Here is a 23,569-nt window from a genome sequence, read left to right on the forward strand (position 1 = left end):
GAGACTCTAGTGATTCCCACTTAAGTTCGTTAACCATCTGTGTTACACTGGCATGATAGGAGTATATATCTTTGACATATCGTGCAGCACGCCTCTGAACCTTTTCTAAAGCGATCTTGTCAGTTGTTAAATGAGGGTTCCAGACTGTAGTTGCATATTCAAGTTTAGGGCGTACTAGGCTAAGGTAGGCTCTCTCTCTAAGGTGAATAGATGATGTCCTCAAGTTACGCTTTAGCAGACCAAGCATCTGATTTGCTTTGGAGGTGATAGATTGAATATGTAGGTGCCACTTCAAATCACTCTGAATAATGATGCCTAAATACTTGTAATGTTCAACAGGTGAGAGGAGATGATTGTGTAGTCTGTAGGGAGTAATGATTTTATTTCTTCTAGGATGTAAAACAGTCATGGTAAAGCACTTTGATACATTTAGTCTCATCAGCCATCTCTGCTGCCATTCTTGTAATGCACATAAATCTTCTTGTAACCTCTCAGCATCTTCAGGGGTACATATAGCCCTATCTTATTATACAGTCATCAGCGAAAAGTTTAATAGAACTATGTAAAATGGATTCCGGTAGATCATTGGTATAGATGGAGAAAGAGTAGGGCCAAGGACTGTGCCTTGAGGGACACCAGACAGTACTGGGCATCTGGGAGATGAAATACCATCTAGCACAACACACTGCGTTCTTATGCCCCTTCTAACTGATCCAACATGAGATCCAATGCCTAATTCCAGCACGAATGTGCGAAGTGCCTGAGGAAGCACTGTCAGTCATGATGAAGCCTATGCCTTCGGAAGTGGAGAAGACGAGCAGGCTGAAGTTTCCATGCTCAATCTCACAAACCCTGCAGTCTCCTAGCTGAAGTTTCCATGTTCATGCAATCTCACAAACCTAAAAGAGGGTTTGTGAGATTGAGCATGGAAACTTCAAGCCACTCATCTTGTCCACTTCCGGAGGTATGGGTGTTGTTACTTATAAACGCTTGGCATTCCTCTTGTCTTGCAAACCTTATTGCAAGCAATGAGCTGATTACGCTATCATCTCAGTTTCTCCTTACTACATTCTGCCATCATTTGCATAAGGGGTTCTCATTCTTCCGGTCAACCTTGTAAGGGTCATGTTCCAGCTTCAGTCGACTTAGTACTAGAGGAGGGACGCTTCGGGGCTGTCTAAACCCCGAGATTGTGTTTGAACTCTTGCATAATTACTTATTTTTCATGGTGTGTTTTGTTGTTGAATGTCCTTTTTATTGTATACCATACTGGATGATTCTTCAGGGCTGGGTTGCCGTTGTTGATAAGTAGACTCAGTATGGGAACAGGCCGAGGAACTGGCATCTCAGGGTTAGTGGATGATGCTGATGGAAGCTGTTCATAGAATCAATGTATCTAGCTGTATAAATAAAGGCTTACTCATGTGAATCCATGGGTCCAAGTTATAAACATCCTCTGTGTTGCTTTTATAATGATGACCCGCACAACAATGAAACGTAGGCTAGGCGCAAAACGCCGAACTAGTTGCCAAGGCAGCGCTAACTAACGCAGCCGAGAACGCAGTGTATCTGTGGTGTAATGCTTGTTACTAAAATGGCTGTTTCGGAGAGGCAACTTCGCAGTTTAAAGTTACCTGCAGTGAAAAGGACAAGCAGAATAGAACCGATAGGAACTGGCTCTTATGCTAACGTTTATGAAGTAATGGTACACGGAACACGTTGTGCTGCTAAGGAAATGCATCCGATATTGACGAATGAAATGAGGAAGAGTGATTTCCTTGACGAATGTGTCCGGTGTAGCAGAATACGCCACCCAAATGTGGTACAGTTCCTAGGAATACACTACCCTAGTCCTGATGCCGAGTTACCATGGTTAGTAATGGAGTTGATGCATATCAGTCTAACTGGCTTGATTGAGAAATATGAAAGAGAAGACTTTCCATTTCATTTCAAGTTATCCATTCTCATGGATACATGTCAGGGTATCCAGTTTCTTCACAGTCAAAATATCATCCATCGAGATCTCTCCTCTAATAATATCCTCCTCACAAAACATCTGGTGGCAAAAGTGTCAGATCTTGGAGTAGCTAAAGTAATACCGCCTGGTTTCCACAGGCATACAATGGTTCCAGGCACTACAGCATTTATGCCCCCAGAGGCTTTAATAGATGAGCCAGTGTACAGCTTGCCGATTGATGTGTTCTCGATAGGGTGTGTTTGTGTACATGTAGTGAGTATGAAGTGGCCTATGCCAAAGAACCAGGTCACTGCAGCTCGAACCATCTTGTCAGAGATAGAAAGAAGAGTGAATTACTTAGCAGACATGACCAGATATCCAAAACTAAAGCAATTGGCGGAGCACTGCTTGCAGGACAAACCAGAAGACAGGTCAGATATTGGGGAAGTGATAAAGTGCTTGAAAGGTGTCTATTACGATCATAAGTCACATGAATACGAAGACGTCATTGAGCTTTTTAAGCATGTTATTGCTTTAGATGACCATTCGATCCAGCAAATGGCAACAAATAATCAGTTGATTACAATGGAAAGACGAGAAAGTCATAGAAAGGATCGAATGCTTCAGCAAAAAGATCAGCAGTTAAGGCAGAAGGATCAACAATTAGCTGAAAAGTACCAAAACATGCTTCAGAAAGATAAATTGTTAAGGCAGAAAGATCAAGAAATTGCTAAAAGGGATGAATTGTTACGTCAGCTGCGTGAGCAACTAAGTCAAAAAGATCAAAACTCAAGTATGGAGTTGCGAGGATTGCAAAAGATGGCAGAAGGTAATTGGTTGCATATTGTATACCTACTGTTACAGTGCATGGCAGATCCAAGGAAGGGGGGGAGGGGCACATACCCTCCCCCCACCCCTTAATATATATATGTGTGTACACAAGATTGAGATACTCTATTAGAGCAGTCAGTCAAAATAGTCTAATAGAACAGTCATGCACCATACAGCACCACTGACTATTGAAAATCCTCCATGGTCCATTCTTTTGGCTCATAAATAGCTAGTTAAACTATACTTGTGGCTGTCACTTATCCGTATACAACTCTTAAATTCATTTAGAAAGTTGTATGATTTACTCCACATAAAAGTTTCAGTCCTGAAACATATGAAGTAGCTTCAGCTTCTGGGGAACTGCAGCACACAGGCCTGCACTTAATGATTGAGTTGAGAGGCGTTAATAATACTAAGACAACATTTGATGCCTTGTATTTGTGGCACAATTGCTTCAGCATGTAGAAGCATTAAGATCATGATCAAAACAGGGAACTATGTCTATATAGCTACAGGTACAGGGGCATGGCCAGGATTTTTGAAGGGGTTTGGATTTGAAGTGGATTGTCTTTAGAGGAAGGACTGGGTGCTTCCCCCAGACCATGTTTGAACAAAAATGATGCATGCACAAAATGTGCCCTTAGGCAGGCAGTAACATTAATAGGTGCTGTTTGTGCATCTAACTAGCTAAAACCTTGCACTGCTGTTTATGCAGCTGCAGCTTATAGAAACTATAAACCTATTGTAATACTAACTAATCTTCACTTCCAGACGCCATGCAACAACTGACTTCAATTTCCAAGCACACGGGAGCTCTCCTGGAGTCCACACTCGAGTCCTTTAGTTGGCAATACTTTCTTCCAGGCATACAGTACATTAGTCTCGGCTGGTCTGGTCATGGTCAGTAATTTCAGACTTCACCTGTACTCCAATATACATGTATTTGAGACATCACGTGCCAGCAACATGTGACAAATAAACAAACCATTCATCAGGTAAATATACATCGACTATTCACAGTTAGTGCTATCCTGACATATGTATAACACAACCACTCAAGTTTATCGCAGCTGCTTCCTTGTAATTTGTCTCAACCAATCAACAATCCTTTGCCATTTCCACCATACGTCACGTGTGTATCTGTGCACAATTGATCACGTGATGCAATATACGATTTGTAGCACTAATGTGACCCTTACGAGTAGTACAGAGGAGTGCTAGGGGACAAGTAACTACCAGAGAGCTCCAGGGCTATAAGATCTTAGTGTGATTTTTAATTTTGTCTCTAAAAGGGGGGTTCATCTGAACCCCCCTGGCTACGCCCTTGTAAAGAGCACATTACAATTAGTAAACACATATGCATATTCATATGGTACAACCGTAAGTGCATACAGCAGAAATTGTACCATACACATACAATATGTACCACTTATGGTACAAAATCCACATAATTCCAGTATGTAGCAGGGATACATGCAATGCTGAGAAAGGTTTAATATTCAATGTCCTGAGAATAGCCTCAAATTGCTTAAAATTAATGCAGAAATGCATGCACTGATTAAATAAACTTCTCACACATCATTGTGTTGACACAAATTCCTCTCAACATAGGCCCATCACACACTAATGCAAACAAGAGATTAAAGTATGGTTGTAGTGCATGTACACTCCAAGACTGCTCAGGGTCATTCATTTGAGCTATAAGCTAAACCTTACATTTCACCATTGTCTAAACGTGGATGATAGCTAACCATAATAAGATTAATATGAAAAAAACTGACAGACTCATATACTTGACACTTTAGAATTCATATCATTGAATGCAACAAGCCAGGCTTACTTGTGTTATAGTTAACAGTCTATCAGTCGCCACAGTGTTCATCCAGTCTGGTGTTCATCATTGCCATTCCTGGCTCTTATTAGAAAATATTTAACAAATTATGATTGGAATTAATCGAAATATATACTGGACTTATTGCCCATGAAAATCCAATGAAAAAAATATTCAACCTGTGAAAAGTAAAGTTTTCATTGGGTGGCCCCAATAATGTTTTCATTGGGTGGCCCCGATGAAATTTTATTTTCATAGCATTTTAACTGGGCAAATTAATGAAAAACCATTGAAACCTAATGAAGCTATGGTTAATACCTGGAAGCCACATGAGGTTCAGCTGGGAGAAGCCATGGAAGGCGTGTAATGAATGTTAGAACACAGATTACAGTTGAAAAGATCGTTTTACAATAAAATAAAATTTCCAGTTTAAAATAGGCTGGAGTTTCAACCGAACCCTTCTTAGGTACGGGCCTGCAAACAGCATAATAAATAGTATCCTTAGAAATCCTACAATTTCAAAGGTAAGCTTTTAAATTATGTAGTAAGATTTATTCACACAATGAACTGTCTCAGAATTGTAGGCTTGTTTTCCAGATTGTGTTCTTTCCACAACAGCATGCGCCACCATTTTGAATTTACTAACATGTGATGTCACAGCATCACAAGACTCACGGTAGTGAATCGCGCAGCCAACAACTACAAAGCGCATGCCGCAGTTAAAACACGTGTGGCCACTGCTGTGTGGTATTTACAAGTAGGGGCGGTTTCACAATATTAGTTCTGAATTATACAATCTCTCTCTCTATAGGTTTGTACTGCGTTTTGTGATTTAAAAAATAACTTAGTATCGTAGTTTTCTTGTCACAGCCTTTAAACAAGCGTATTTAGATATAATTCACTGACTTTCTCACCTTGTATTTCAGCTATCGTCACGTTATACCACTCAGTACACTCGTGTTTTTACAGTCCATCTGGAACTAAAACTATCTAGTACTGGATCGCCTCTATGCAGAGTTTCTCAGTTCTAACCTCTAATCCAGACAATAACTAACACGTGATGCAGACACAAACCCTAATGTCTAACAAACAAGTTGTGAAAGCGTGAAGAACGTAATTTCCCTTGTAAAGGCATTTAGTGCCACACACCATGCAAACGTTTACAATTGCTAAAGGCATTGTAGACAAGGTTTGAAAGTGTGAACAACATCCAGTCCCTAGGAAACATGTTTTAAGTAGTGCATAAACGAATGCTAGAATTGAGCATTCGAATGTTTGAATGAAAAACTATGGATTATTCAAATGTTTCTAATATTTAAAACCCACAATCAATATATTGAATCTAAGGAGTAAGACCTATTGTTGTGAGGATTCTATGCACTTACTTGTTGAAATACTCTTTGATACAGACAGTAAAGTGAGTGTAAACAGCAGCAAAGTAGTAGTTTTATCACTGTAATCAGCCTCACCTAGTGCGCTAGCTGTCACGTGTAGTGTTTTGGCTTCACATGCACCTGACTGTAGAGAACAGGCTGTTATCTAAATGTAACAATAACGAGTACATGTTAAGTTGACACCTGGCACACTGCACATGACCTAATTATATACATTGGGCACCCTCCCACGGGATTCGAATGTTATGAATTTGTGTATTTGAATGCTCCCAAATGAACGAGCATTCGAATTCAAAATATTTGTTTATGCATTAGTTTTAAGCATGATTTTTAAGACTCCATTTAGTGCCATGCATCACACAACTTACAATCGCCCAAGTACTCTTTAAGGAGGTGGAACTTGTGTGGTAGCTTTTAACATGTATGTAAACACATGGTAATTGGCATAGAAATTAACTGTCACTATAGGGCTAGGGTGAGAACATGACAACATGCTCAGTTGTAACCGACAACATGACACCAGCCCAGAGCAGTAGCTAGCTAGCTGCTTCTTTTGCAGGTTTTGTCATGTACATAAATATATAACAATGGTCTTACAACATGTAACACAAATTTAATGAACATAACATTAAAATTTTATTCAACGCTATAGTGATTTCTTGGATATCTCTCAAATCAGTAGCCTACTAAGCCTAGCTCTTGTTGCAATGACCAGAACTCATCATTATTCGACGAACCGCTGCTGAACCAATCCTTACCATCATAACTGGTACCAGATGGCCTGCAAATCCAATAAGCAGACATTAAATAAATAATCTGGATACTACAAAATTACAATAAACTGACCTGGAAATTGTGTTTCCCATTTTTTCCATAATGTACCTCTGACTACCACATTCCCATCATTATTGGAAGAGCTGCTTGTGGTCTCGAACAGTCCGGTTACCACACCTGACTGCCATCATAATATTACACCAGTACCACATGGCCTACAAAACTGACGAGGGCATTAAATACAATATACCTAAAATCTTAATAGAACCCACACATTTATATTCAGAGCTCTGTTGAAATACTCTAATAGAATACACACTTTTAACAAAATACTCTAATAAAATAGTCATTACCCAGTAGGGGTAATGGAAAGTTTGGATAATCTATGGCCAGATAATGGAGGGAGTACTGCAATACAAAAAGTACATGTAAACTGACCTGGAAAATTGCTTTTCCTATCATTTCTGTACACTGCCTGATCAAACTTCTCTGGTTCCGTGATCTCGAATATATAGTCCGGTTACCACACCTGACTGCCATCATAATATTACACCAGTACCAGAGACCAGTCCTGTAAAACAACTAGCAGGCATTTTTTCCTGGTCTCAAGTGACTTACCATGACTACATCTGACTGCTAGTTGGTGAACTGCTATGACCAGATGGCCTGCAAAACCGACAGGGTCATTAATACAATACACCAAAAAATCCAGGTGCTAGCTAGGAAAACATTAATACTATAAGCATAACATGCAAACTGACCTGGGTATTAGTTTGTTACCATTATATGAGATATGAGATAGTACAAATATGTAGAAATTCATGACACCTTTGATGTCACAATTGAGCACTAGAAAAAGAATGCACAATACAATTTCTCTGTATGTAAACTGATATGAAATTCACAATTAATACTAATAAGGTCCTACCTGGTCCTGAGTTAAGTGTCACAACCACATCCACTGTTAGTGGGTGAATCACTATGACTATATAGATTGCCTGTAAAACCAATAGGTGGGCATTAAATGCAATACACTTAAAAGTTGTCACTTTTTACACAAATGACACATTTGGGATTTTATTTATTTAAACAGTTGACCTTGTTGCACAGAGATCTGAATAGACAGGTTTCATTGTACATAAATTCAGTAATTCAGACCAGCACATGTGAATGAGTACTTTTTTTATCCAAACATTAATATCTGACACAGGTTTGCTTACTGACTTCTTCCACCTGCAGCCAAAGTTCCAGGACTTCTGATGATGCAAGTGGCAAATCATAAGAGAGCCACGGTAATTATTTGGTATTTGGTCCATACACCTTGTCAACAATCCCACCATGAGACAATACTGCTACTAGAAGTTTCACCAGGCGGGTCTCAGTGAATTGGCACTGCACACGAGAACGCCTAAAATACCTATCGCATAAACGCGGTTAATCAGTGTGAGTCAATGTTGATCTAATTACTTTTGTTAACCTCCAAACTTTTATTCATTCATGCTTCAGCAACAGTGTACGGCCTCAGTATGCCTGAAATCCAGTTACAATAAGACTTAATGTTCATTATTCGTTACTTCTCTCTCAAGACTTGAACTGCCATTTCAACATTATAGTTCAATTTTAATTGAAACTGCATATCACGTGTGTCCGCTTGAGGTGTTACAGGGACTTTCAAAGGGATTTTCCCTAAATAGATCACGTGATAATTGTAAGTCTTGTTGTACTTGTCCTTAGCCATGGCTCAACAATGCAGTACATGTACAGTGTACTATAGCCTATAGGTGTCAAGAATTGTTTGTGTGCTGCTAATTTTTTTGTGTAATGATGATCGGGTGGTCAGGCATAGAACTCATGATGGTAGGGCAAATGCCCGCCCCTAGCTATGCCTATGGTATTAGCTTTATCTATAGCTACTCTATTATGTTGCTGATACATCAGGGGCACCAGAGTAAGGTGAAAGTGGTAGCTAAGGCTAAGGCAACTGGTCTATATAGTCTGGGGGCATGCATGCTTCCTCAGGAAAGTTTATCTAAGTACTGCAACTTTTAATTCGCTGATCAAGTTTGCTTCATCAAGTTTGAAAGTTTGTTTAATTCCAGTCAGCTCTGACGCCCTATATATACATTGTCCAATTAGAGTCCCATATTAAGGGTGCCCTGTACAGTTCACATACGGCTCCCATGAAATTACCATAACTCACAAATGGTTTGGGCAAATATGCTGTACTTTCTTACTGGATATAAGCTAACACTAGAGCACACTTTAGTCCAAACCCAACTGCTAATTTGCTGTAGAATGCGAGTTATAATTTTTACCTTTAAACTAGAACTAGTCTTACAATTTACTTGATACTTTCATGATATATATACTATACAAAACAGTACAAACTATTGTGCGTTTTTATTTTTGTCTTTTAGCTTCTCAATCATCAGATACTCAACTTTCGGTTTGACACTGCCACCAATCTTTCTTTTCACTTCTATGCTATTTGTCACCCGAAGATGCTATCAAAAAACCACAAGCGCTCTTTTTTAGCAAAATTACTACAGTAACTCATCCAAAATTTTCATGCCTTTTGGGTGAAAAATGACAGACTAGTTCTGTTTTAAACATAAGGGTGTAGAATAGCAAGGGGCGTGCCTGTTACCTAATGCACAGGTGTTAAAAATTCAATAATAAGCCACAGACTAATTAATGACCATAATATTTCCATCAACCTAACCATTTTGCCATGTGACTTGGGAAGCCTTACACAAACTGTACAGAACACCCTTAGAATGAACTTTTATTATGCTTGGACCCTTGATAATAATGACTATGTGTACTTAGCTATAGTATCAGGTTGCGTATACAAGATATTCTTTCATATGCTGGTATAGATTGCTATTCCATTGTACTATGAGGCCTGGGAAATGTAAGGCTCTAGCTCCACACTAAGAATCAAATTATATAATGCTCTGCACTATAATAAGATAATTGCCAGAGCAGAGTTCAGGGTTGTTGTAGTTTTGAATATTAATTGAGATGTTTTATTTGAGTGCATTTGACTGTTCCTCCTATAATTATTGTTCAATTAACTGACGTCTTGTTGGTTTACCTCCATTCTCTTTACTGCATGATCCCTTTTTATCAGTGGTGGATCCAGATGGGTTTCTGTGGTTTTGACAGAAACCCCCTTTTAAATTTAGCTCAGTGGCAGTCTAACTAGCTTATTGTTGTGTTGACAATTTGTCATAGCACACAACTCGAGACAACAACTATATACCACTGTAATTCAGTGACATGCATGCAAATTGCACTTAAATAACACCAGCTATTAAACCCTCAGGAACTGTTGATTTTTCACCTCCCACCACATTAAAAACGATCAAGATACTTTAATAGAACAGTCAAGTAACTACTCTAATAGAGCAACCAATGCTACAGGTCAGTCACAACTTTTGCCCTATAGTTATAGCTATTGTAACAATACAGTTTAAAGCAATGGATTAATTGTAACTGTTAACTAAAAGTAGCCTAAAATCCAATTTCAGAGCTTCTAAATCTCAAAACTTTCTGGAGAAATGTCCTCAGATGCCTTATTTTTCAGCTATGCCAATTTTCAGAAACCCCCTTTTAAAAATCTTAGATCCGCCACTGTTTATTGATTCTATGTGACCTAGAAAATCTGTACACCTTGTCAATCCAGTTACAACAGTTGATCTAAATATGACACAAATAAGAACACTTGCATAGGGAAATGATAACACAGTTGTTGAGACAAGGATGGTGTTTCCCTACAGTGTCACAACACACAAACACTTGAAATGTGGAAAGAGAAGAGATGAACTAACTCTAGTAATGTTTTACAAAATTATTAATCATCAAGTAGACATCCCTTATGATCATATCCTTCAAATCACTCCTAGCTCCACACGTAGTAATAAGAAATATTTATACTTACCCTCCATAATTGATTCTTATCTGAACTCCTTTTTTCCCAGAGCTATTAGATTGCGGAATTCTCTTCCTGATCATGTTGTAGAAGCTGACAATAGTAACACTTTTAAATCTTACCTATAAGTTTAGCTGGTAGCTAATCGTGTACTTTATACTCGCTATTGAGGTCTTGTACATTACACAATATAATATATAATATAATATAATCTGAGACTTACGTGTATATAGCTGCAGTTAACTAAGTAAGATCACTGTAGCTGCTGGTAAGCATGGCGTCGTACCACCATGCATCAGTGCTTGTGCAATAAATTGTGAATTCAGCTACGTATCAAAATTAGAACAAAATATGCATAGCTAGCTGTGTAGTAATCTATTATTACATCTTAAGTTTGATCATAGGATTCCTGTATTTACCACAGATATATTTTGTAAATAGTATCCACACAAAAACAGCCAGGCTGTGAAAAAATGGTGCGAATTTAAAAAGCTTAGGTGAAAAAAGTTGTGAAATCAAAGGTGGCAGCCAAGAAATGGCTGCAATGATGTTAATGCTAATAAATTTTAACAATGCACACAACCATTATTAATTTTTTAGCATTAACATCATTGCAGCCATTTCTTGGCCGCCACCTTTGATTTCACAACTTTTTCACCCAAGCTTTTTAAAGCCACACCATTTTTTCACAGCTTGGCTTTCTTTTTTGTGTGGATTTCACTTCTTTTTGTATTTTATAAGGCCCCAAAACCAGCCTATGGCTGACTTTGAGGTTTGTTTTTACTCACATTTCTTCTTTTCTATGTAGATACAATGATGATTATTGAAGACAGACTTATAAATGTATTTCATTGCATGGTTTAATTCGATATTTGATAGCTAATATTATTGTAATACTCTAATAAAGTGCACATTTTTTTGAGGACTTCTAATAGAACATACATAGAATGTTCTAGAACAATCTATAGTACTTCTATTGGTAGATTTACGAAATTACAAACGTTTGATTATACGAAGTGGATATTTAGCCGGTCACCGGTCACCGGTCACGGTGCAAATATTTATTTAGCCGGTCGTTTGTTGGGAAGTGTCACCTATAACTCTAGTATCAAACACACTAGTTGTATGAAGCTTCGCTCGGACCAACCCTAGCTCGCCTCGAACTCACCCAAAAACTTACCTTCATACAGGCAGTGGAAGTCATCATTACGTTTAACAGGCAAACGTCAGGTTAGCGTTAGGGTTAGGGTTAGAGTCGGGTTCAACTTTGGTTTCTTCTTCACTGATATGGTTAGACTATATAGTATTTTATATTTGTAACACTTAAATAGTACAAAAACAAGAAGAGAAGCCAGCAAGCACCGGTGGTACAGTGGTAAAGCGTTGGTACTCTAAACCTGGATGTGTGGGTTCGAGTCTAGGTCACGTCACACTTTTTCCTTCGTTTCTTAAACCTTTTTGTGTCACAATTTTTTCTAAGTTTTTTTTTAAATTGCAATGACCGGCTAAATATCAACAGCCTTGATAAGCAGATTTCAACTAGAATTTCATTTATAAAGCAGAAATTAAGTGAGGTGATCAACCAAGGTAGCAGTGGTTCATGATCAGTGGTTAAGGATGCAGGTGTTAGGTATAGAGGTCCCTGGTTCGAACTCTGGTAATTTTTTTGACATTTTTTGCACACCTTTTTTACCCCACGGTGACTGCTCTATTAGAGTATCTCGATCTCGCGATTTTATACTTGCTTGGGTTTTGCTTTATAACTTTGTCGCTGTAACTCTATTGCTATTCAAACTATCAAAAGACACTGCTACGATGATCAACCTATATCTACACACCAATTGTCAAGTTATTTCTATACTCGGTTTACCCTGTATCCGTGACAGAAGTTTGATCATTTTTTACGTGAATAAATGCCCTGAATATTCCTCAGATTCACAACAAACTTGGTACGTGAATCCACCGTTACACGCTCTTCATTTGTGCCAAAGATCGAGGCAATCGAGTTACACGTTTGCATTTTATAGCAATTTTTGCAAAGTGTGCGAAAAGAAATCGAAGCCCCTGTATGGCATAAGAAGAAAAAAACGAAGAAATTAAAACGAAATTTTGAATGCCCATATCTCGTAAATGGCTGTTGCAAATTTAATCAAATTTGTTGTGTTGTGCACCCTACCTGGGGGACAGCTATAATGCAAAAATGGTGTGCTTTGGAGAAGGGGTCATGGAGCTGTATACACGCATGAAAAAGCTGTTTTCTTTCTTCCTGTTAATATACTCACGGTGTGGTCGCCGGCTTTCTTGGCCGCACGACACACTACCATGTGTCTTGATATTATAAATGTTACAATAAAGATAAATCTACTCTAACAGAACAGTCAATAGCTAGCTGTGTAGTAACTGTGAATTAATTAGGCACTTGCTAAGTATGTGAGCTTCATTATATTATGATAAGGTGTCTGAAGCATTTACTACAGATATGAGATATTGTATAATTTTGTAAATAGAGATAGATCTATACTCTAATAGAACAGTCTGTCTGTTCTTGAAGCCAGATATGTAGATATAGTGTTTGGCATTTGAAGAATACTTTATAGCTACTTTGATATTTGCAAGGTATGCAGGATTATTATTCTAGTCAGAGACCTGTACACAGGTGTGTTATTGCATGAGTATAAGATATCTAACCACCAACTTTTGACAAATTACATAAATATCATAAGTTCCTATAGCTATTCTCAGATTATAAGCACACTATGTCTTTCTATAGTGCAAAAACTGCACTGATGGATGCATTAGTTAACAAGACAATAATTATTATTGGACACCGAATATGGTCTTAATGACTGTATTATAATTATTTGTGTACACAAGGCTATATACACAAATATGCACTGACAAAATGGAGTGACTCAGTTGGTCTTAAGTGTAAATATATATATATATACAATTGAGAGTACTGAGGATGTATCTTGTACACTCAAGTGAAATACATGTACAGTGGAACCTCCCTTATCCGGACCTCCCTTATCCGGACCTCTATTATCCGGGGACCTCTATTATCCGGGCACCTCCATTGTCCGGGCACCTCCATTGTCCGGACAGCCCAAATTGGTCATGTGGCTTGTAGTTTATTGACCATAATGAAGTTTGGTTTACATGAAAGCACAAGGAGGGAGCCTAAAGGTTGCTGTTTACCAGTTTGGTGGCTTGTTTATTCTACTAATAATAACTACCTCTTGGTTGCTAGGTGATAATGCATTTTTACAGCCCAGGGGAGTGGCCATAAATGCTCTGTAGTATCTTCCCCTATGCCCACTAAACTGCATAGCACTACCTGATAGCAATAACAGCAATATTTGTTTTTAAATTAGTCACTATAGCATAATAGCATGCTATTCTTAGTTACGGACATTTCTGAGATACAGACAGTAGGGTGTACCAGACCGCCCGGATAAGAGAGGTTCCACTGTAAATACAGAAGATCTATCTGAAAGGCTGCAGACCAGTATATGCTTATACATGCACAGTTTAGCATGGCTCACATCAAACATATTGGAAATGAAAAGCTTTATAGCAATAGACTATAGATAGAGCTTAAATGAATCTGTTAATACATGGATTATAATAAATATTATGACCAACTTTATTGGAGTATATTGGACTGCTCTGTTGAGAAATTTGACCTTTCAAAAAGTCTTCAAACAAGGCCCCTATATCTACATACATATAGATCCTTCACTGATGAATAAATTAAGTTTCATGTTACTATTTATTTACCAAAATAATTATTCTGAAACCGCATATTTGTATATTATATATAGGTTTATCCCTACAATATCTTTTGCTTTCCAGCTGTATAGCTAATTTATGCATGCTGATAGTAACTCAGTTAATGTATATGATATTCAAATAGACTGTTTTGATTCATAATTAACACAATCTTCTTTAAGGCTCTCGAACTTATAGCACCCCATTACTGAGGTGTGGAAACACAAATATCTTCATTTACGCTGGCCGGCAGAAACAACGGTTGAGGAAAGGACTGTTTTCTACATTCTCTGGTAAGTACTGTACTCTTCTCAGATTTTTTCAATTACAGTTTAATATTTTAATGTGTTTTTTCCAGGAGGACTGAATGTTTTCAATGGACCTGTTAAGGGTACAACAATCAAATTTGATGTAAGATTTGAAATATTGTAACAGTTAGTGTTATTTTAGTTAACTGAAACTAAAACTGAAGTTTTTTTATGATTTCTAACAGACTAAAACTAAAAATGCCTCAATTTTTACATAAACCAAACATGGAGTGTTGAAAGTATGTAACTATACATCAAACTTTCAAAGGGTAGTATGCACTTATTGCTAAATCGGTCTCCACAGGATTTACAGTTTATAGTTTAGATGCAAATATGTATTCTAAAAAATTATTGTTTTAATTAGCACTTTGATACAATTAAGGTGCCAAGATAAACACAAGATCAACAGCTAGTAAAATCAAAATGATTAGCTGCAGCAAGTGTCAAAGCAATTGTAGTGCCTGCAGTAGTATTATTCCTATATACAAGGAAAAATTAAGCCCAATTAGATATCAAGTAATGAAACAAGGAAGGTCACTTACACCTGCAGATATACTAGTGGACATTTAATATTAACCCTATACTTCAATCTATATATATATATATACACTCCACATGACATAACTGAATCTGCAGGTGTATATAGACGACCTTACTTCTTTCATTACATTTTTCCTGTGATTCCTAATTGAACTTAAACTTCCTGATTTTTCCTTGTGCTTGTTTGCTTATCTTTTGTTCCACAAGTACAACTGGTGAACTTTTGCATACCACATGCACACAAAAAGAAAGAATGCCATTAGACTAATTGTTTTCATCTGAATGCACAGCCCTACTATCTATTACTGAAAAGTGAAGTGGCCATTACACTCCATTTTCAGCTATGCTCAGTGTGTCACATAGTGTTGCAAACAAAGACCAATGCATGAAGCACCTTTGCAATCAATCTAGTCACTATAAAAACCGTGGACAATTCCCATTACAAAAGACAAAATTAATGTAAGGAAGCCATCACACGCATTACTGCGAATCAATACCTTGAGCTGTCAGCTAAAAGAAATGAGACACAAAAGAGAGAAAGGTAAGTCCATGATGCATGCATTGTACGTACTGACACCAGGCATGCTGAAGCAACATCTATAACAGTGAAAGAATCAAGCCCATAGCCTTATCCGTTATCAAGTTACGCTTGTCTGAATGCATCAGTTAGTCAATCAGTCAGCAGAAAATTCCACCGAATAAAAATTTTAGTAGCAACTTAAAGGAAACGTTTTAAGTCACATTTCACATTGAAGGAACTTTTGGGCTTAGAATACTGCCATGGATCCATGAAGGTATTGTGAGGATGGTATTACAGTGATATTTTTCCCAGAAAAGTCCAAATGTTCATGATCTCTATTATAAATTATAGCACTATCATACTGGATAACTGAAACTAAAACTCTTGTAATCTAACATCTAAAACTATATAAAATGTAGTGTTGCAGCGATAATCAGTTCAATAATCGGTATCGGGCCAATATTGGCTACTAACCAATTAATCTGTTTTGATTAAATCAAAGCTGATGTTAATCTCCACTGTACTGTGTAGTATAATGATGTGGGGGAGGCTATAGACATAAGTTATTTGACATTTTAATTAAGTTATGTGCTGATGGTTTAGTGGTGACTACAAGCCTATATGTCAGGTTTTAGGCCATTCCCAACAGTAACTTGAACTGAGGTTTTAGGTTTCTATGTAGTACCAGTCACTTGTCTCAGCTGCATAGCAGTAGCAAAATGTACTTAAAACCTGTTTACCATGAGTAACTTTTACTTGTGGTATATATCTAACTTTACGTTTTAGCCTAGAATGAGCTGTATATCAATACTTATATCACTAATATGAGTCATTTAGTAATGATGAGGGTAATTGTTAGTGTTATTAGTGTATATAGGATATTATATAGTATATTAGGGATCATGAAGGTTTGAGCTTTTTTGGTCAAAAATATCATCCAAAACCAGCCTAACAATACCTTCATGGGGCCTTGGCATGATTGGTTACAAGACCAAAAGTGCCTTCAGTGCAATTAAGACACTAATTCCAATAGGTTGCTACTTTATTTAATGGAGTTTTCTGATGACTGACTGCCTAACTTGCTCACTAATTCCTTCAGACAAATGTAACTCAATAAATGGCTAAGGATATGGGCCTGATATTTTCACTGTTCAATGTTGCTTCAGCCCAACAGGTGCCTTTTGGCATACTACAGTACATACAATACATGCACCATGGACTTACTCCTTTCTTTTTGCTGACAGCCAAAGGTGTCAGCAATTTGTGGTATAGCACATGATGGCTTCCCTATATACTTGTAAATGGGAATTGTCCATACTTTCCATGGTGACTGGATTGATTGCAGAGGCACTTCTCCTATTGTTCTTCATGTGTAAGGTAATGCTGTTTAATGGGCTGAACATAGAAGCATAATGCATATATATGGCCTCATCACACTCTGGTGCCATTCTTGCATTTGTTGTGGACAGGTATGCATGGGTTCACCAGTCATAATAATGTTACAAAAAGTAAGCAAACAAGTATAAGGAAAAATGAATTTGAAGTTTGATTAGGAATCATAGAAAAAGTAGGGAAACACAAAGGAGAGACTATATGGAATAAATTCAGTATGAATGAGTATAACAATGGAATATTCTACTTAAGTGATTCTATACATAGAGAACAAATAAAAGAGGTACCAATGAAAATAAATTTTGGAGAATCTTTCAGAGTTGTAACATACGTAGATTGGCAATGCAGGTTGTAGCATTACATATATGTAATAACACCACATTAAAGCTATTTTAATTGTAAATCTTAGAGTTGCAGGATTGCATTTCAAGAGCCCCTGCATGCATATGAGTTCTACTGTATACTGTATAGTAAAATAATTATGCTGCACCTCCTGCATGTGTGTCAACCACTAGTTTCTAGAGATTGTTGATGAATATAATCATTTCCTTTCAACGTGCAGTGATTCACAATGCTTATATACTAAATGCCAGTCAAATTGTTAACAAATATAATCTCAGATGGTGGCTAACTTTGCATGTCTCCATTTTATGCTTCATGTGCACTGTACAAACCATATCAACCAGTTACCAGTTTTCTTTGCCCCTTTACTTGTTATCTTTTTGGTATATGCTCTAGCTGTATACATATTCTGTTCTGTATATCAACATTAGAGGTAACTCATTTAATTATGAAAGAATATGCAAGATATGGATACAGGTAATCGTATAGGGATTCTCTACCATAAGTGATACTAAAGTTGACAGTGTGCATCTGCCCTAGTTCACTCCTGCATGCTTAAAATATAATTTAAAAGTAAATTAACAAAGGCAAAATTTGAAATATCAAGGTCAAGTAATTTAAGTGTACATTAAAAGAAGACAACTTATAATATCATGTTGTGTATATAGTAATAATTCTTGTTACAGGCTCCCAGAGGCAATGACACGGTAGTACGTAATGGTACCAACCAAAATGTGGTGACCAAGTTGCAACGTATTTGTGCAATGAAGCAGTATGAATATTATAGTATGGAAGTGAGTTCAATTGTGTGCTGGGTTCAGTCTGAATCTACATATATAACTTTTAAAACAGATATCACATTTCATATATACACAGGAAATGGTACAATTGCTGTATGTATGTGTGTAAAGGGATGCATCTATTATACTCTCAAAATAGGGGTGTGTGATAATGAAATTTTTATTGTTGCGATAATGTACCTCATTATCACCATTATCACAATACTTGACTATACACACGTAAATACTGATTAAGATACTGTAAATGTCTCTAATAAATTATCACTGTGTTATTACTTATTATGCAGTTGTGCTTGCTTTATAGATACATCTGGAAACCAGTATCATGACAAAAAAGTTTAAAGTATTCATTAGAATTATACCATTTTTCTCATTTCAGGTTGGCCACAGGTAGTTTACAAAAGTATCTGGAAATTTCTTATTATCACGATAATGCGATAATGAAAATTTTCAGGATAATGATAATAACTTTTCACAACAATCGATTATTCACGATTATTGCACAGCACTATTTTAAAATGTTCACTTACTGGTTCCTTGTGGTAAATTGCAACAAACAAGACATGTCAACTTGCTTTATTCCTAGAGTTATCACACCCAAGAAAATAGCAATTAACATGTTTTCTTTGTTGCTACTTATTATTGTTGACATGTTAAATCTCATGATTTTCTGAAATCGGGTCACATTTATCTTGCACATACAGTATTGTGTGTAGGCTATCACACATCATGGTAATTTCAGGAACTTCGGTTTGCTGATTATCAGAAGCAAAGAAAAAAGCGAAGTATGTATGGGAACTGAAGTGAAGTTGGAAGTACTTTTAATGCCTACCCACCTTTAATGTATGTATAGTACAAGTAGTGTTAAGTATCAGGTATGTATTGTTAATGTGTAGTGTATGTAACTGTTAAGAGCTTTTAATGTATTTACTGCATAATCTTAGATACTAAAACATTATTAATTTGAAAATAAAGTCCTAACAATAAAAGTAGTGAAACAAGAGATATGATTAATGGTAGCTATTATCACATAGTTACCACAATCTGTTCATAAACTATAGAGGGCTGTGTAATCTATGATCTGTTCAATACCAAAATAGGAATTTTCCCACAAAGCTATGCATGTGGTAATAACTACCATCATTCATATTTCTTGTTTCAGTATAGCTACTTAAACACTACTTCATTTAATTTTTATTGCACTACTTTGTTATTTTATTATTATAGCATAGATGTGATATACACGAACAGCTGTGACTACTTTAGTATAGAGTATCTCAATCTTGCCTCTTATCTTGAACAAGCTAAGCAACAGATTAAGGCACAGGGTTGCCATGCATGTATTGTTCCCTACAGCAAAACTGCAGCTAGATCATTAAGGGGAATGGTAACCATCATAAGGGTGTGGCAGCATTTTCTGATCGTTTAAGGATGGGATCTTGCCATGCAATCATTTCAATAAGCACAGCTACAGGTATCTAAGTACTGCCTCTTACAGTATCTACTGCCTCACTCCTCTAAGGAAAGTGTTGATATGGAAAATTAGCACCTTGGTATGGTTTCCTTGTACGAAGAAGACAACCATGTAATTGAAGATAATAGGAAAGGCAAAGCACTCACAAGGCACATCCCACATGTGAGTTTGTTATTGTGGCATGAAATGGTGGCTGTGCACTGCTTTGTTTGGCCTTAGCCCTACAATTGTGGTCAAACAGACTGGATGATTTGTAGAGTTGGTATTTTGGGCAATGCTTGTCATTTTAGGGGAGAGCCCTACTAAACAGTAGTACCGTACTATTTTATACTATTACTTTTCCGCTTTCTTCAGGGCAACGTACAATGTAGTGCAAATTTCCCAGCCCCAGGCATATAATTTTGCTTAACTAAATGGTCAGGCACAATTGGATACCGTTGAAGGCTAGATAAAATACAGTGAATGTATTTTAGTGGTAAATGCTCTATGTACACAGTAACTCTAAGTATAAACACACAAATAGTTGAAAGTGACCTGCCCATGGCTGTCAGCTGTAGCTTCATGCTGTCCAGTAATACACTCAGCTGGTCAGGTTAGATGGCAAATTATGTTGGTGTCCCAGACTCGGATACATAGCTGGTGGAGCAAACTATTAGCTTTTTGGTCAACAAAACTGGCATTGGTCTCGCCAAACAAACAAACAAACAATGCTCAATCAACAGCAATCTCATTGATAACACTTGTGAGAGTTCATTGCTCCATTTGCTTTAGGTACTGGAATGACGCACAATCCACTGGAGAGCTTAGGAAAAAGGGGTGGTTTATTTAACTAGTTGTAAAGCTTGCAATTAACAGCAATGGCCATGGATGTTAGTGGGAACATTGCCATAGGAACTGTCAGTCAATAGCAAAGGGGATTGTATATGTGTATGCCTCACTGTAAAACCAACAACGAGGAACAGGATTGGGGTCACCAACACTAGTAGATTATTATATCATGCCAATGGTTCAACTTTAAATCTTAGTGATAATTTGAACTTTGGAGAAAATTATATGGTGCATGCGTATAATGTATTGTGTGTGTATATAGCATAATGATATAATACTGTGTCAGAACTTTTTTTGCCATATACAAATAAATTTGAAGGTATTGTACAATACCATGTAGGGTCCTTTACTATGATTTTACTCATTTATAAAACTGCTATTGTGTAACTTTTCTTTTTACAGATTTTTAACAATGCCTTCTATGTATAGTACATTTTAGTTATTGTTACTGCTGATGTGTGATGTGCGCTACTACCCAGCTGAGTCTGGCAGAGCAGTTGATTAACATTCTGTATTAATTAATTTTTGTGAATGGAATTGTAAATTGCATTCCACCACATATGTTCTTGATATAACAGAGTATGCTTATAGTGTTGACCAATGTACTAGCAACTGTATGTTGTGTTCAACATGTTGGTGTCTTTCTGGGTGATAAAGGAAATATTGTACGTACATATATAGTGCCAATAATCATGGAACAGAGCTACTCCTTGCAATTTCTGATATGGGGATCCACAGTAAGCCAAAGCTCAAGTTGAATATAAATTGTAAGGCAACACAATAAGACTGTGTATTGAAGAAATTTGTTCCATGTTTCTCTTTGAGTTAACAAAATCTGCTAATGTAGCATGGTAATCACTGTTCCTGTAGCTGCTTGTTTCAATGTAACTCAGTGTAATGTAACCAAAGATGCTGCCACTATTGCAAGTCTCAATGTCATCTGCATAACCAGTTCACCCACTGCTGTAGCCCTTACTTACTGTCTATGTTGTAGGAGAGAAGAAGGGAAGAATGTGTTAATCTTTGACCTACCTTTGATATATCCATTGTAACTATTGACGATGGTGATTATAAAGTAATGACTAATGGTGATACCCTTCCTTGGAGGAAATGATTTTGATAAATGAATTGTTCAGTTTTGCAGTAATCAATTCAAGCAAAAGCATAAGAAGGATATTTCTAATAATAGGAGCTCACTTGGTGAATTAAAATAGTTTGTGAGAGAGCCAAGTGTACACTTTCCTTTGAAGTGGAGGCTAGAATTTCAATTAGCTCACTGTCTGAGGGCATCGACTTTTCCACTACCACTACTAATGGTCAGTTCGAGCTTGAGGGTCTAAACATGGATCTTCACAGTAGAGCTGTTAGAAAAGCTCCTGTACACAGCATTAGAATTGTTCAAGATTCCATCAGCATCAATGTCACATGTAGCATCTACTGATGCATTATTATATCAGGAAATAATAATAGGAGTTGCTACATGAACTATATAGCTATGTAAATACTGTATAGAACAGTCACTGAATTTTAATGAGGTTATCTCAGACCTTTGACTAGCTGTTTAGAGGAAACCTTCTTAATAAAGTCCTGTATATACTCATGAACTACAAAAAAAATCATGGCTTTTAACAATTTTATGTTAACACTGATAGAGTTTTACATTCCTTTGCAGCACATGTACACTCTTCATTTTCATCATTAGAGCATCGTATTCTGCAGTTACAGAAGATGGTCAACCATTCTGTCATAGCATACAGTAATTGACTCAAAGTTTCTGGTATAGCTCCATTGTAGCTGAGTAACTACTACTACTAAAGTATCATCACAAAGCATCCTTATGGTACACAATGATTGATGAAGGATAACTGAATTAACCACAGGATGTTGGCCACTGTAATCTTTAACTCATTTTGCTAGCTATATGACTTAATAGTTAAGACTAAAAACTCATCCACAGTAAATCATGTAACATTGCAGTCAGTGTCAGTGCATGAGGTTTAATTGCAAAGGGCCTTGCAAAAACAGCTTAGCTGCAGATAGATCCATGCACTGGCAACTAAAAGATCTGTGGCCAAGAATGAATGATAATACAACTAACTTACTGTTGTTGTTTTTTGTTAAAAAACAGTTGTATTAACTTTCATACTTCAGTTGGCACCATACTGGATATCACCTCTTTTAATTGCCAGTTACTTTTACTTTTGCCTTTTTGTACAGCCAAGCTATTTTTGCTTGAAGGTTTATTTTTGTATCAAATACTATATACCTTAGAGGTAGGGTAGCTTCAAAGTACAGGTACAAAACCACAGACTTTAATTAAGTTTTGCTACTTGTGGTAGTTATACAAGATATTAGGTGCTGACCTCTAATATATACTGTACTGTATGATACCGGTATATCAGTGGTGTATATCAGCCTGAAGTTTCAGATTTATGCCTCTTGAACTAGCTATATGTTCTAGGCTTTACAGCACAAGTACTAAAGGTCTGCAATTGCAAGTCATGGTCTTCCAAGTTTATAGATTAGGCCTGCATCAAATATGCTAGCTATAGGGCATGTGCATGGGCACAAACTACACCCTGTCACAGAACGGGACATATCTCAATACTGGTTATAAAATATCTGCATTCTATACTTGCATTATAAAGACAATTAAATGAGTAATATGTGCTGAAAATTCCATAGCTATATAATAGTAGCGAAAGTTATGATGCATGAAAGTTTGAAAAATTAGGCAAATTTTATGTGCCTACATCAGGCTACATGCCCTATTTTCGCAGGCCCGGTCACATATGATAGTATAATGTTAGCATACTATGTGGATATTTCAAAATATGGAGCTTACTCAGTTACTCCATTGATACTCTCTAATA

The 23,569-nt window shown here is 36.9% G+C and overlaps 1 protein-coding gene across 5 annotated transcripts; it reads left to right on the forward strand.

Moving 5' to 3' along the window:
- Positions 1-1,549: 1,549 nt before the first annotated feature.
- Positions 1,550-21,292, forward strand: LOC136239503 (cyclin-dependent kinase-like 1). 5 transcript variants are annotated; one of them, XR_010693490.1, is made up of 6 exons: positions 1,550-2,786; positions 14,675-14,785; positions 14,851-14,903; positions 18,281-18,388; positions 19,137-19,269; positions 21,099-21,292. XR_010693490.1 is itself a non-coding variant. In XM_066030245.1 (6 exons), the coding sequence occupies exons 1-5, from the start codon at positions 1,580-1,582 to the stop codon at positions 19,234-19,236; spliced, it is 1,605 nt and encodes a 534-aa protein (XP_065886317.1). In that variant the 5' UTR covers positions 1,550-1,579; the 3' UTR covers positions 19,237-19,269; positions 21,099-21,292. The 5 variants fall into 5 exon arrangements, 4 of the variants coding, with proteins under 4 accessions (XP_065886317.1, XP_065886318.1, XP_065886319.1 ...); XM_066030245.1 differs by having other exon boundaries at positions 19,111-19,269; XM_066030246.1 differs by having other exon boundaries at positions 19,111-19,237.
- Positions 21,293-23,569: the final 2,277 nt, after the last annotated feature.

This window comes from Dysidea avara, chromosome 11 (genome assembly GCF_963678975.1).
Source record: "Dysidea avara chromosome 11, odDysAvar1.4, whole genome shotgun sequence".
NCBI lineage: Eukaryota > Metazoa > Porifera > Demospongiae > Dictyoceratida > Dysideidae > Dysidea > Dysidea avara.